We start from the raw sequence: 16,600 nt of genomic DNA on the forward strand, positions 1-16,600 counted from the left end.
ACAAAATTAGTAGATTCATTACTACAGCATCTGTATGAATGTTATATGTTAAGTGTAAGCTGTGCTCAAGGAGTGTTATTTTACATATTTTCACACTGAAGGTATACAGACAAAAATCGATATATTTCAGAAATGTGGACAAGGTCCCTGCCGCCTTTATTAAAGGCTCTAAGTTATGCAGTGTTCTAATGTGACCATTTCCTAAGGCAAATAACCTTTTTGCCTGACCAATTAAAACATAAATAAAGGACAAACAAGTAAGTTTTGGGATTTTTTAGCCTGAAATGTTCATGGCAGCCTTACAAGGCTAATCTGAACATATTAAAAACAACTAATACCTTCCAACGCTATAAACGAGAAAATATATGAAGAAGAAAAGAACAATATATTCACCCTGTATATTTTCCTAACTTATTATACAGAAGCAGACATTGGCAGGCAGCTTTCCTTGCAACTAACTGAAATTTACAAATCAATAGAACACTCTTTCAACTATCTCGACTGTTTACATTAAAGTTGGCTGTGGTTTCCACTGTAATTAATACAAGTAAATAAAAAAAATAGCATTTAGCTTATGCAGCACTGCAGTCATTACAGAAAGGCCAGGAAAGCCAAAAACTAATGAGCCTGAGATTGTTGACATTTTCATGCATCTTGGCTCTACAGTCTGGCAAAATAGCTGGCACTCTGACAAGCTTGATGCCAGGCAGTTAGCAAAGCTTTAAATTTGTTGAAGAAGGTGAAGCAGTAACGGCATTTAAAGTGAGCCATTGATACATTAAGATTAAGAAGTTGAACTGAAGTTTTACATTGCCAGCTTTACAATTCCCGATCTGTCTCAGAAGTTTGGAGGCTGCCACAAGAAATGACAAACCAGAAAAATTCTGTAACCAAAAAAGTCTTGTGGAAAAGCTCAGAATTTCCTGGGGAACAGAGGAACCCACCAGTTCAAGAAAGAAAAAGAAGGGAAAAAAAAAATCCAACAATACAGAATCAGCATCTTGATTCTTTCATCCATTTGTATATACGCAGAGAACACTCCAGTTAACACCATAAAGTAAAAACAGAAATATATTTTTGAAGAGCATATGAAGCTCCTAAATTAATGCTTCTTCAGTTAAATGAGGTCTGTGGATCCCATTGACTGATAATTGTTTTGCAATGCTACTGAAGTACATTTGTTCAAATGTTTGCTTCAAACTGAGCTGTGTCTCCCCAGACGCTTGTTACTATTTTTGCCTTTGAAATAATAATTACAAAATGAGAAACTGTGCCATTGGCTTTATGTGATAAAGTTCAGTCCAGCTATGGTTTATTTAAGTTGACATGCAGCTTGTTTAAAAGATGGTTAAGAAGTGCCTGCATCTGAACATGCTGTACCAAACCATTTCCAACATAAGGATACAAAATGCTTATAAAAATAAAGACTGCCCAAGAGACTCTCTTGAAGTTTTCATTCCTAACCCTTCCTTAATTTATGCCTCTCCATTGTTTTTAACTGAAGAGACACAGAATCTGAACTTTGTGTAGGCCAGATTTTATGAACTCCAGTTATAAAATCTGACCTATATAAAGTAAGCCCTTTCTACAGGCATATACATGAAAAAGGAAGAAAGGTGTGAGCAGTTACTTGACTAGAATTAGAGTTGTTGCCTATTTACCTGCAACAAAACATGTATCAGGAAGGTCTGTCCTAACCTGGCCCAAAATATTTCCATTATCTGATTTTCTTGACTGGAACTGAAAATAAAAAGCTGAAAACTCTCTTCAAGGTATGGACTGGAACAGGCAGAGACCGCTAAGCTATAGAACAGCCCACAGAAGCAAATATAGTCAAAACATTAGAAAGTACCTGCTGTGTGGCTTTCCTAGCAAGAGCCACTAAGCCAAAACCTGACGCAGACTGCTCCCGCCACACAGTGGGTGCCCTCAGCAGGCAGCACCCAGCCGCCCGCCACTACTGCTGGGCTGCACTGTGCCCACGGCCCCCCACTGCTGCACCCGCTCCTCCGCCACTCCAACTTCAGCAAGCTTCAAAATAAAAAATTCCATTCACTATTAAATTTTATTTAATATTGTGGAATGGCATTTTAGCGAGCATTAATACACACACCAGCAGTTAGTACTTTTAGCAGTTTTTCAGTTTCTGTTTAGGTTAGCGACAAATAATTATGTAAGTCTTAATTGTATATGTACACAATTACTCACAGATTTTATAACATTTTAAACAGATTTCCAAGACAAATCAGTCCAGTGCATTGCTAACGTCTGTAGCTCCACACACATGAAAATACCTAACTGATTAGCACAGCCTAAAGGAAGTCTGCTTCTGCTTCCTACTCAGCCTGTTTTCAGCAGAATGATAGGGTCCTTCAAACTCAATAAAAGCCACCAGACACAGAACTCAACACTCATTCTCTGCTGGCACCAAGCTTTCATTACAATCCAGAAGAGGACCAAAATTATATTACACATTGAACTCGGACTTCTGTACAGCAGATGACCTCTTCTGACCTGCCAGGACTTGTGGGCAGGGTCCTCTCTTTAGCCTCAGGTGTGGTAGGCTTGCTAGCCCCCTGCACACCTGCCCAACAAGCCTCCCCACGGAGGACTCTCAGAAACTGTGGCTAACCAGCCCTTCTCCCCCTCTCCTTCTCAGTCTGGTACCTTGGTGTGAAGGAGCACAGGCTTTGCACCCCATGTGGAATAAATGGTCACAATAAACATGGCAGTGAGCCAGGGGAAAGGCAGCTTGAGAAACTGAGGGATTAAGACACTGCTAGCTGGAGCTAGTCACAGTACATTTCAGCTGCATTCAGTGGTTCAAACAGCAACTGAAGCTATTTGGTCTGCAAATGTGGTCTACAAATCTCAAGTTAAATCACCTAAAAGCTTTATGAATTTTTGTTTTGTTATTGTTGGTTTCTTGATTAATAAAAGGATATTTACAACTTGTCATTAAGGGTAACCTTGCAAGAATCTATGCAAGAATAAAAGCTTCTAACACTAACTTTCCACGTTTATGAAGTTTTTCAGTTTTGAAGTTAAAGTTACATCCACAGCATTCTCTTGTTCCAAAAAACCAGAACAAGTATCAACAAAACTGACTTTTTTATCTCCACATAAGCAAACGGTCTTTCAATATCTGAAATTTAGGTCTACCTACACAACTTCACCTTATTTAAAGGGGTATTTTAAAGACACAGGCTATTGGCATGTGTACTTTATTTGCAAGTAGCAAAACAAGTCCGAATCTTAGTTTGAAACAAACAGAAGAGAAAGAGGAGTTAAATTAAAAGCTCAGTTCTGCACCATATGAAGTCAGAAGTGAATTCTGCCATTGATTTTTAATGAAAGCAGGCTCAGTGCCCACACATCTTTCAGAAGTTAAAAGAGCTAGGTTTTTGTATCTCTCAATCCATGCAACAATGCCATACCTTGTCACTTAGAGCTATTAATTTAAGCTTTCTTCCCTTCACAGATAAAAAAAAAAGTGCAATGAAATTAAGGTATTGCTATACTTTGGTAAAACAAATGAATACACAATAGAAAGCTCGCTCTAATCTATACTTAGCATTAACATAACAGCAGATGCCTTATATCAGACAAAACTTCTTTAAAGAGTACATACTCCTGCTAAAAGGAAAATCTACCATTCTCTGCAGTTTATCTTCAACTGAATGTGAGCAATAGAGTTAAAAGACCTTCATATGATGAATAACCAATGTTAGGAAAATGGTTAAATATTAAATAGAATCTTCAATTAAAGTATTGTAGTATACTATGCACTTCTGCCCTAGATGGCAGAAGAATGGAGTTGTGTTTATACATTCACAGAACTTCTGTATAATTGAACATTATAACACCATATGAAAAAAAGACATCGTGCAAGCAATGTTCTGTTCAGAAGACTTCCTGATACCTCTTAGCTGTAAGAGTACTATAAATGCTACACTACACTCTAGCGTCCTTTTCCTGAATAGCAGGCACTTGTATTGAACACACTTTCGCTTTGATTTTGATCTAGAATCGGTCTTATTAAAAAGTAATCAAGCAGTTTCCTGGTATAATGCAATGAATTAGTATACCTGTTACTAAAGAGTTATTATATTTCGTTAAAACGTGTTGATTTTTACTGAATACGTAATATTTTATTTATTTAACCAGGAATCAAGTTCATTAAGTTATTCTAAAGCTTTTTGGGGATAGATGCTGCTTTTAAGGTATACAACCAATTAAGCACAAGTGCTTTTCAATGCTGAATATAGCAGTCACTATATCAAACCCCAGAACCATATTAATTTGCACCTAATGACCACTCAAGATGCTTTGCAGGCAGCATGTCTCAGGAAAAATACCTTAGGATAATACTTTATTTTGAATAAGAAGCCTGTAAGTCTTGCATAGATTAACCTTTCTTGTGTAACTTGGAAATGCAAGTTTTATAACTACTGTAGTATATTTGGCAAGCATGCTCATAAAAGCTAACAAAACCAAGGTTAGAATGCACCTGAGTACCTCATTAAGAGGCAGAGATGAGATGGACCAGAACAGTAAGATTTTGAACAGAGAAAATTAGCATTGCCTGGTCCGAGAGGCCACTGGTATTAACTCGGACAGGTCACAACAGTACAAAGTTATAAGCAGACTCAATGCAACTCAGATGGAAAGCACCTCCAGAGGCCACCTAGGTGAGCTTCCCACTCAAAGCAGTAATAATTTCAAAGGCCTTGAGCAACGTGGTCTGCGCACTTCCAAGGATGGAGACTCCACAGTCTCAGCGGGCAACCAGCTCTAGCATTTAACCACTCTCACAAAGAGTAATTTGTTTTCTGTGAAGTTGAAACACATCTACACCCTCACTGAAACAGCCAGGATACATTGGACCTCTCCTGCCACCAGGGTATGCTGCTGGCCCCCTCGGCCTGCTGCCCAGCTCCAGGCCCTAGGTCTTCGCTGCAGAGTGGTTGCCTCGCCGGCCAGTAATCAGACTTGCAATGCTGCCAGGGCTTGTTCAGCCCTGAGCACAAGGCTTGGAGTTTGCTGAGTTTTGTGAGGTTCCTAATGATAAGCCAGTTTGTCAACATCTCTCTGATAGGCACCTCTATCCTCCTGCAGTACAGCAACTGCTCCCTCCACCTGGATGTTAGGAGTATGTTCCCCAGCTTTGCACACAGAATAAACCCCCATGGAAAGCTCTCCTAAGCAGTTCTCTCATAGACTCTGAGGTGTTGATCACTTGAGCTGAACAGTCCAGCCAGCTCTTGGTTCATTTCATAGCCCCATTCATCTAGGCTGTATCTTCTTGGCTTGGGTACCAGGATATTGTAGAAAACTGTCAAATGCCTCCCTAGTATTCTTACCCACTCAGCCAAAAATAACCACCACTATTTCAAAACCTGTCATCATGGTTACATACTGTTAAATCCATTAATCTGGCAAAGAAGGTGGGCATGCTGTTCTTCCTTCTGTCCCCTACGCCCACTTGTTTTTGTGGCACATGACTTCATCAGACCTCTGATAGTGCCCTTATTAAATTTATCCCTTAACCCCTCTCCAAATAGCTACATAATCTGTATTTGCAAACATTAACAGAATATGAAACCAAAGCAGTGGCTCATAACAGAATGATATTAAAGGATAACTAACTTAACAGGGTTTGACGGATTATATCTGCTGTACTGTTATACATGTCAAAGACATTACCAAAGTAGTTTTAGAAACTGAGGCTGTAAGATGTTTAGGTGTCTAGATCCCTTTGAAACTAATTGAGTTTAAACACGTACATACCCATCAGAATTCAGCTTCAGTTTCCTAAGGCATGATGGGGCTATACATATAAGAGAGTTTGCTATACTCGGTGTTTTGTTTTGTTTTGTTTTAAGTCTACTTGGGGTTGACATATTCTAAAAGGCACTTAAAATCGACTGAACGTACTGCGTTAGCTGCCTGCTTTTTCATACATTACGGTCTTTAAAAGAACTTAGATGTTCATGGAGAATTAGATGTAGGGCTCCAAGAGAAAGAACACATCTGGATTTAACTGCTCCTCTCTTTAGTATTTTGATGAAGAAATTCCCTATTAGAAGGTACAGTTAACAAGTCCTTCTATTAAAAATAGCAAAACACATTTTAACCCTAATGATTTTACAGGCTTAAAACTCCATTTGATGAAAGCTCCAACATAGAGAGAGAAATTATCGAGTTTCTAAATCAAATCCTAATAGACATTGAGGAAAAAGATAAAGGGATTATTCCCAAATTGCCTAAGTGTAATATTGAATTTACAACTATCAGGAAAAACAAGTTCTGTATATTATAAAACCGAAGTGGACCACTACTGCTGTTCCGTACAAGTTATAAATCATAAGAACCCCCAAATCACCCTGTTCGTGGATCCTTCTTTGTAAAATACCACTCTCTTGCATTACCATTTTCTAGCAGTTAAGAATACAATCCAGTGTTAACAAAACTAGCCATGGTTAGTCACTGTCCCCTCATAACAGCCTGACCTTATCCCTGACTAACTTTTCTTGCAGTGGATTTCTCCAGAATGTTTGTCTTCCTTAATAAACCCACAAATTGTAGGTGCTTTATTTAAGGTAAGGAGAATTTTCTTTCCACTATCTAATGTGAGCATCAATATAGGCAATTCCCGAACATTTCACATTCATTGCAATTTACTCCATTTATTCTCCCCCTAGTCCACAATTAACTTATTTTGAATTTCATTAAACTGGACTTTTGAAATAAATAGAAATGTTGAAGTGCTGGTACTAAACAGAAGTATACATAAGAATGCCTGTTCCATGACACTTCATGGAAATGAAAATGCTTTAGAACAAACATTGTAAGGTTGTATAGGCCATTCATGCAAAAAGTATGCTTTTTAGGGTGCTCCTTTCAAAATGTAAGGAGCATGCACACTCAATTTTATTTAAAACCTCTAGCCTTTTGGGTAACAGCTGATCACTTAAAAAGAAAAGAAAACAAAAAAAAACCTCAGAAAATTGTACTATTGATTGATAATATAGAAACAATTAAGAAAAAACATGTAGAAAGAAATAAAGATCAGCACAGTAAGTACTGGACTACTCATTAGGTAAGAAAAAATCCAGTTAACACTACAACATAAACCGTCTACTACCTACTACTTTTGTGCCAGAAGAGCCAGAGAATGAGGCCTCCAGAACTCATTTTGTCTATTTTCTTTACACAGTACCCAGTGCACAGTACACAATGCAAGACAATAATTAAGTACAGCAAAGACCCATTCTCCTTTATGTGACTACATTGATGTAGCTGGACATCTGTGAGAAGACAAACCTGAGATTAAAAGAAAACGACCTGTTACAGACAGTTTGCAGGTCTGCAATATTGACATACATGTTTAATAGCATTAGGAACTGAGGACAGGAATTTGAAAAGAAACTCTTACCAGAAATGATAGTCATCATTGGTGTAAGTCACAAATGGTACATAGAAAGATAGAAAAATAAATAGCTGACGTCTATGCCTTAGAAGCCAAAGAAGAGCTACACTTCCAGTTACAACCCAGGCAACTATTAGGCTGACATATCCAGGAGTTTGAAGTTGGATTATTTGTTCCAAGCAGAAAGCATTACACACTTCAACAAAAAAAACATTTCAACAGAGTGGAGCAAAAGTACAATCCTGGTAAAGCTATAAAAAAGCCAAGAGAAAACTGAATCCAGTACTCAGAAGACAGCATTTGACTTAAAAAAAAAAATAAATCAGAAAATTGACACACTGGTGCATTGCAAGGGATAAATCTGGATGGGACATCAGAAGGTCAACTGAAATACAGTCACTAAAAGGATGAGAGAAGACTCTAGCAACCACCTTCCATAACTGAAATGGAAGACCAAAAAAAAAATCATGAATAAAAGGCAGACAAAAAACTAGAGATGGAAGAAGTCAGATCACCCTGATAATGAATTATCGGGGAAGTCAGGGACAAAAAAAACACCACCTAAGAAATTCTAGGCGTACAGGTTCAAGAAGGGAGGGACGTTTCAGCGGTACATTTGAAGCAACAGGAAAGCTTGGCTGTCAGAACTAAACTCAATTAGGCTGAGAGGAAAATAAAAGAAGAAAAAATAAAAAGATGGGGTAACTGAAGAAGAATCTGAGTGAAGTAAGGCCACATCAGTGGTCTTACCTGGAGCATCTGGATGCTCAGACAATCTCTACAGTAGTTTTATGTCATAAACAACTCTGGGATGTGTCAGAGATGGCTTTCCTCAAAAGGAAACACTGTTCTGTTTCATGTTCTAGGTGAAATACACCTATGCCAATCTCAGATGCAAGACACAAAAATTACAAGAAAAAAAATCACAGAATTGGCTGTGCTTAAACCAACTCTTGTTTGGGTATATGGATAACAGTCTTTAGCTCTCATATACTTTTGTAACCACCATAGCATGAAAGGTAAAATACTTTTTTTTAGGTTTTTGCTTTGTGTTATGTTCATAAAAATCAATACCAATTCTTGTAAAGGAACCACTGGTGTTTTTAGTATTCCTTATGATTAAATTGGGAAGGTCTGATCAATGTTGAAACACCTTTTCACTTCTCTTACAAAACACTACCATCATCCCCAAGGCAAAGTTGCACTTGGTGTAATTACAGAAAAGAAGCAGATCAAAGGTACTAGAATTGCTTTAATTAACAAGATTATTCTCTGCTGCAATTCTCACATCTGGTTGTGCTCCTACTAGCCTATAGTTGTCCATAATCAAAAAGATGTGGCAAGCCTGACACACCTTTTTTTGTTTTTTTTTACTTTAATGCCAGCAGATCAAAATTGATGCTAACCACATTGGCCGAGAACAAAGTAAGTGGCCTAAAAAGGCTACTACCCATTAATCTGATCACAATATAATAGGAAATTAATAAATGCCTTTGAAATCTAGCCCAACAGACAGAAGTAACATTCAAGTCACTAAAGTTCTTAATTCATCAACAGTTCTGGCACAACTCATTACTGCTAATACAGGCCAAAAAAGTAACAGCATGATAAACTACTCTGGATACAATATGCAGAACAAAAATCAACTGAAATCCAGCCAATAGAAGCCACAGAATTTAGTGTACAAACTACAATCATTTAATCAACATTGGCTAGAATATAGAGACTGGTAATCACATTTCTATTGTGATCCAACATCTGCTGTAGATTGCAATTGCCATACTGTGATTCTGTTGTGATTTCAGGACACTGCTGTATCACTCTGCTAAATCAAAACTCGTGTAATGTCAGATATGTTTAAAAAAGTAAACCTGCTATTAAGTGTTCAACCTTTTCCTATATAGAATATGCAGAAGAATCTCATCAGGGAATACTGGATTCTGACACGAGGGACCTTGACAGGCTGGAGAAATGGGCTGACAGGAACCTCGTGAACCTTCAAGAAAGGGAAATGCAAAGGCCTGTATATGGGGAAGAATAACCCAGGCACCTGTACTTGCTTTGGGACCAAATGGCTGGGAAACAGCTCTGTAGAGAAGGACCAGGCAAATAAGAAGCTAATCATGAGCCAGCAAAGTGTCCTTGCTCTTGCCACAAAAGTGGTCACCAGCATCCTGGGCTGCATTAAGAACATTGCCTGGAGGTCTAGAAGGGTGATCCTTCCTTTCTACTCAGCACTGCTAAGGCCCCGTCTGGGGCGCTGAGTCCAGTACTGGGCTTCCTAATACAAGATAGACAAACTTACTGGACCACGTCGAGCACATGGCCAAAGATGACTATAGGACTGGAGCAGTTTTCATATGAGGAGAGGCTGAGAGCTGGGACTCTTCAGCCTGGAAAAGAGAAGGCTCAGGATGTTCTTATCCCTGTGTATAAGTGCCTGATGGAAGGGAACGAAGACAAAAGAGCCAGAATCTTCTCAGCAGCACCCACTATAAGGGCAAGAGGCAATGAGCACAAGTAAAACATATGAAACTTGATCTGAACACAGGAAAAGACTTCTTTACTGGTCACACACCAGAAGAGGTTCCCCGAGCAGTTGTGGAGTCTCCATCCTTCAAAATATTCAAAACCCAAGAGGACATGGTCCCGGGCAAGCTGCTCTAGCAGACCCTGCTTGAGCAGGGGTCTGGACTGGATAATCTCAAGAGGTCCTGCCAGCTTCACTAGCTATATTACTAGTACCTTGTTATCACTGCTGCACCAAATAACAGAGATCCCCATAGACTAAATGATACTTGCTCTCCTTCACAGTAGTGCTGTAAATACACACAACTAATACCAAATGGTGAGATTCAGCAACTCCCTCCTGAAATCCTACAAAAGTCCTTCCAGTCACACAGTGAACCCACCTCTCCTGATGAAGAAAAATAATTGCTGGCACAACCTGGCTTTAGTTGCTGCCAAATTTAAAGTGCATGTGAATGGATCTCATTTTTGTTTCATCTGCTCAGCCTTTTCCTTTCTGTCTCCTGATGATGCACAAATTTACCTCCTTCTAAACTCTGCAGAATCACCTTATTTATCCATGTAATTTTGATATATAGGTTCCCAGATACACTTGTAAAACCCACTTTATTCATTTAACTATACTTAAAATGAGTAAATTCAGCAAAAATATTGCTCTGATTCAGGAGTCTCTGAACGTGCTAATAGCGTTTTAAAAAATTTGCCTTTGATACACCACTTAAGAACCTGGAATAATAAAATTCACTCAGGTGATGCCTGTCACCTAACCATGTGTACTTTTTTCTTTTTTTTCAATGCAAACATAATAGAAAATACATGAAGCTTTTTTTAAAAATATCCTACAGAACAGTAAGTTGCCTCTTACAAGTCATGAACCATGGGGAAATATACCGTTTCAGTTACATAAGAAATTAATTTAAACCATGATAAGGAGTCAATACTTTCTGGGAGTGAAAAATTGCAATAAACTTAGAGCAATGAAAAAAATGAACTCTAGGCATTTTTTAAGAACATCAAAGAAATCAAAGGCTATGAAACTATTTTCTGGCAGCAGGCATTGCTAAAAGAATGAATGCATGCTTATTTTACTTTCTCTGATAGTTAATTAATCTCTAAAATTCACATTTACACTTAAATACCATACCAATGTGCTAGAATGTGCTATAAAGCAACTGCATATATTATTGCGTTGAAGAACAACCACATTGCTTCTTCAGACTCAGCCTTTACATGACTTAACAGGATTATAACAAATATGGGACACTTATGTAAGAACATTATATTTTCCCTCAAAATATGAAGCAGCACTATGCCACCACATGTTGTTATCAGTCTATCAGTGCTATCAAGAGCACTCACACAGTACCCAGATTAAGTATAGTATCTGTAATATTTTAGATATAGGCAAAGGAAGCATTTGTATTAAAGGGTTAACGTTATTCCTTCTCTTCCCCCCGCCCCCCTTGAAATACAAATACTGTATAACAGAATATATCATAGCAGAACCTGAGAAATACTAGTGGTTGTTATTCTAACTTTACAACATAAATTAGTCCTGCAAACATAGAGGACTGTTTCCTGTGGGGATTTGTGATGGCCCATGAGAGACCTAGCAATGCCCATAGATCATAAATGATACTCCTAGTATCATTTTCCTGAAAACAATCCTTAGAAGTTCTCCTACTACAGTAAAATTTGGCACATGCAGAGTCGAGGCCTTTGGTAACAAGTCATTCCGCATTTATTGCTTTTGTACTACCATAAGGCACACCAAGCACTTAGAGAAGAGCGACCTCTGACCCACACAAGAGCACAAATCCAAAATGTTGTATTGCTCTCAGACTGTCACACAACAAAAGCAGATTGTTGTCCTATATGGCTTCAGTTGTGGGGCCTCCTCATTTTGTTTTCCACACTAACAGCAACTTGGAAACTATATTGAGCTTATTCTCCAATTTAAATGTGGGGCTTTAACTTCTGAAAGCAAGTTGAACATTTAAGTCAGCTGAGAAAGCCTTAAGAAGTGATCAAATAACAATCAGTGATTCAAAGTTTATCCCCACTGACCTCTTCTGGTTTTGGCCGGCAAACAGAATAGTTATTAAACTGTAGCCTCAGAAATAAAACAGCATAAAGTCAACTGCACATACTTCATCTGCATCAGCCATCACCACCTCAAACACCAACTATACGTAGGATCATTTTCCACAATCCTTTTTTTTAACCTAGCACTTACACACATACACAAAAACCTTCACAATGTAAAATTTCATTACAGTATTTCATTCAAATTCTCCACCATAAGCTATTGCAAATGCTAGCATTTTCTCCACAACCACCATAAGCAACAGAAAGTTTCAAACACATAATACTTAGAAACAATTCTGTTGCTTCAGGACACCCAAGTCATTCATATTATCCAAAACTAAAACTTATCTACCTTACTCCCACAATTCTGTTTCACTTCTTGACTGATTGAGCACTTGTTAGAAAGCTGTCAATCAGCTAGATGTCTTGCCATATTAAAAAAAGAAAAAGGCAACACTTTAAGTCAGTTCCCATAAGGAATCACCAGATGATGCTAAAGAACCCATTCTTCCATGCTCTTGTACTGAATTCAGACCAGCACTGCTATAAACATTGATTCCAAATACTCTTAAATCACATTGATTAAGGTGCTTTACAGTAAAAATACGTACTTCAGAAAATTGAGGGATTCAGTTAAAGATACCTGCCCCCAACCATCACCATCATGATAATATGTGGTTAATAATCAAGATTCATAATATTCCTTCCTATGATGTACCCTAAGTCACTGAGCTTTTCACTTTTACTCCAAGTCATGCCGCAGAATGCTGTGCTCAATGACAAGCATAGTTATGTTCCCGAGGAAGAGGATGGAGAGGATACACTGCAAAAACAGACTGAGTGCACAATCCAGTCTTGTATCATAATCTCAATCAAAACTTTTAGTACTACATGGTGATGAGGTTCTGAGTAAATACTTTCCATCAAGTTTTACTATGAAAGAAAACAGGGAGGTGCCTATTCTGGAAACCATTTTTGTAGGTGACTCATCAAAGAATGTCCAAAACTGAAGGAACTAGAGCAGAGCTTATTAAATACACTGATAAAATAAGCAACAATAATCAGCAGCATCCTATAGGCATTTTTAAAGAACTCAAGGTTAAATAGCTGAATAAGGAATGACAGAGGGTTAACTCTCATTCAGCAGTTCCTTGGCACCTCAGGACTAGAAATGGCAAACGTGAAACAACTTTAAAAAAATAAAAATCCACAACAAAGAAAACTGTTACTGTAAGCAGAAACTATAACTAAACATATGGTTAGTGAACACTTCGAAAAATATATGATTTACATGAGAAGAATTGGTATGGCTTTTGCAAAAGGAAATCCTGCTTTTCAAAACTACTTAAGATCTCTGAAAAATTTGACAAATATGGGGGTGAGGGTGCTGCAGTTTTCATAAATCAACTTTGGCTTTCCAAAAGACGTTTAAAAGAAGTCCCTTACTGAAAGATCACTAGGAAACTAAGCAGCCAGAGTGTGAGGAAGGGTCCTTATAACAATAAGCAGAAGCATATCACCCAACATATAAATCCCTAGCTTGCTCACACCTTGAATACAACATGCAAAAGAGCAAGGTAGAAGCCACAACCAAAATGTCATGTCTGGACTTCTGTAAGGCCTTTGACACAGTCCCCCACAGCATCCTTCTCTGTAAATTGGGGAGATATGGATTTGATGGGTGGACTGTTCAGTGGAATAGGAACCGGCTGTATGGTCAAATCCAGAGGGTAGCGGTCAACAGCTCGATGTCCAGATGGCGAGTGGTGACAAGTGGTGTCCCTCAGAGGTTTGTACTGGGACGAGTGCTATTTAATATTTTCATCAATGACTTAGACAGCAGGATCGTGTCTACCCTCAGCAAGTTTGCAGATGACATCAAGCTAAGTGGTGCAGTTGTCCCGCCAGAAGGATGGGATGTCATCCAGAGAGACCTGGACAAGCTGGAGAGTTAGGCCTGTGAGAACATCATGAGGTTCAACAGGGCCAAGTGCAAGGCCCTGCACATGGGTTGGGGCAACCCCCAGTATCAATACAGGCTGTGGGATGAAGGGATTGAGAGCAGCCCTGTAGAGAAGGACTTGGGGTACTGGTGAACGAAAAGCTGCACATGAGCCAACAATGAGCACCTGCAGCCCAGAAGGCCAACTGTATCCTGGGCTGCATCAAAAGCAGCGTGGCCAGCAGGTCAAGGGAGGTACTCCTGCCCCTCTGCTCTGCTCTGGTGAGACCCCACCTGGGATGCTGCGTCCAGCTCTGGAGCCCTCAGCACAGGAAGGACATGGAGCTGTTGGAGCAGGTCCAGAGGAGGCCACAAAAATGATCCAAGGGCTGGAGCATCTCTCCTATGAGGACAAGCTGGGAGAGCTGGGGTTGTTCAGCCTGGAGAAGAGAAGGCTGCAGGGAGACCTTACTGCAGCCTTTCAGTGCTTAAATGGGGACTATAGGAAGGATGGGGACAACCCCTTTAGCAAGGCCTCTTGTGACAGGACAAGGGGTAATGGTTTTAAACTACAGGAGGGTAGATTTAGACTAGATATAGGGATGACATTTTTTACAATGAGGGTGGTGAAACGTTGGCCCAGGTTGCCCAGAGAGGTTGTGGAAGCCCCATCCCTGGAAACATCCAAGGTCAGGCTGGACGGAGCTCTGAGCAACCCGATCTAGTTGAAGATGTCCCTGCCCACTGCAGGGGGGGTGGAGTAGGTGACCTCTGAAGGTTCCTTCTAACCTAAACCACTCTATGATTCTATGAAAATAAACAATAAGGTAATTCATTTCACACAGTTTGTAGGCCTGAGGTGCCTTCTTGCCAGCGTACCAGAACTTTACATTGGTTCAAGGGGGACTGCAGAAATTCACAGAAGAAAAAAATATCTACTGTGGCATATTAAACAAATACAAAAACACATCTGGCGTATTAAGTTCCCTGAGCTAAAACTTACTGGAGAAAAAGAGAGCAGCAAAAGGGCAGTGTCGTGCTTGGTTTTCCTCTTTGGGCATCAACTATTGCCTATTACTATTTTTTATTTTAATAGTTAACATTCACAAATGTTATGACTTACATGATACATATTTTTACGATTACTTATATACAGGAACATCACCAAAGATCAGCTCCTGACCTCTGATGTTTTAAAGGGACTATAACTACACTCTTAGTAAAATTACATGCCTTTCTATTTGATTTACCGATCAACAGAAACAGATTAAAACAATGTAGGTCCTGGAAATTTTTTTCCTCGCCAGTTTTGCACAGGAACAGTTTGCACCATCCCTCAGTTCAGGTACAACTGACACGCTGCCAACTCACTCCATTAAAAGGACATATGTACATAAGACATATAATCAGGTTGCAAGATATTTCTATAGCATCAAAAGCCAGTGGCTGCTTTAAGAAGATACCCGCGTTGACCCCAAGTTGTATTGACCCCTCCATTCCCCAGTGCTTGAACGCGTTCACCACCAGCTGTGAAGTTGTTAGGTAAGGTTAGTTTCTTGTTTTCTTTTGGCAAAGCACCACGGACTGAGCAGCAGTACTGTACCTGCGCGGGTATTTCCGCGGGTGAAATACCGCCTGAGGTACTGCACGGGTCCTAGGGGACAGCCCACCCTCCCCCCTCCCCCACGCTCCGGGGAACATCTTCCCCCTAGCCCGGTGTCGCAGAGGCAGCTGCGCCTGGGAGGGGAGGCTCCGGCTCCAACCCTCCACAGCCAAATTTACACGCCTGGTGCGAACCAGACACTTCTTTAAAAAAAAAAAAAAAAAAACACACAAAAAAAAAACCACCCGAAACAACAGAAAAAGAAACCAAAGCTGTGCCCCAGCTCCGGGGCAGCCTCTATCGCTCCCCCAGACGCCCCCACCCCGAGCTCGGCGCCACCCGTGCCCCACCGCCCCCCGCACCGCCCCGAGGCCACGGCGCAGCCTCCCGCGCACTGGGGCGGGGCAAGGCCCGGACGGCCCCACCGCCTCCCGGTCCCGTCCTGCTCTGCCCGGCGCGGCGCCCGTACCCGCACCGCCCGCACTCCGGCCGCCTCTCGCAGCGCTCCACCGGCAGCTCCCACAGGCCCGCGTAGCCCTCCTCCTCGCCCTGCTGGCCCCGCTCTGGGGCCGGGGCCGGGGCCGGGGCCGGGGCCGGTGCCACCGCGCCGCCCCGCTCCATGCCGGCACGGCGGGAGGCGCCACCCGCCGCCAGGGGGCGCAGGCGGGCGGGAAAGGCCGCCGTCCCCCTCACGTGAAGCGCCACACGCCTTTTCGTGAGGAGCCACCCCTTCGCGAGCTTTCTTCCAATCGGGCCGCGGGGGGCCGCGGGGAGGGGGCTTGCTCGCCCAATCGGAACGCGGGGAGGGGGCCTGCTCGCCCAATCATGGCGCGAGGAGCCGCGGAGAGGGGGCCTGCTCGCCCAATCGGGGCGCGGGGAGCCCTTCAGCGGCGCGGCGGGGGCGGGCGTGGCGCCTCCCGGCGGGGCTCGTCGCGGGCGGGCGTGGGCCGCGCGCGCCGGTGGCGGCGGTGTCAGAGGCGGTCGTTGGTACTGTTTAAAAAAAAAA

General features: G+C 41.2%; 1 protein-coding gene across 1 annotated transcript in view; it reads right to left on the reverse strand.

The window, feature by feature from the left end:
- The window catches only part of DTWD2 (DTW motif tRNA-uridine aminocarboxypropyltransferase 2), an 86,764-nt gene extending 70,475 nt beyond the window's left edge, over window positions 1-16,289 (reverse strand). Inside the window, exon 1 of the mRNA XM_075078574.1 lies at window positions 16,064-16,289. Coding sequence (XP_074934675.1) covers window positions 16,064-16,215 — 152 coding nt within the window. The 5' untranslated portion in view covers window positions 16,216-16,289. The remainder of the gene's footprint in view (window positions 1-16,063) is intronic.
- Between the last annotated feature and the right edge of the window lie 311 nt (window positions 16,290-16,600).

This window comes from Phalacrocorax aristotelis, chromosome Z (genome assembly GCF_949628215.1).
Source record: "Phalacrocorax aristotelis chromosome Z, bGulAri2.1, whole genome shotgun sequence".
In the NCBI taxonomy this organism is placed as follows: Eukaryota; Metazoa; Chordata; class Aves; order Suliformes; family Phalacrocoracidae; genus Phalacrocorax; species Phalacrocorax aristotelis.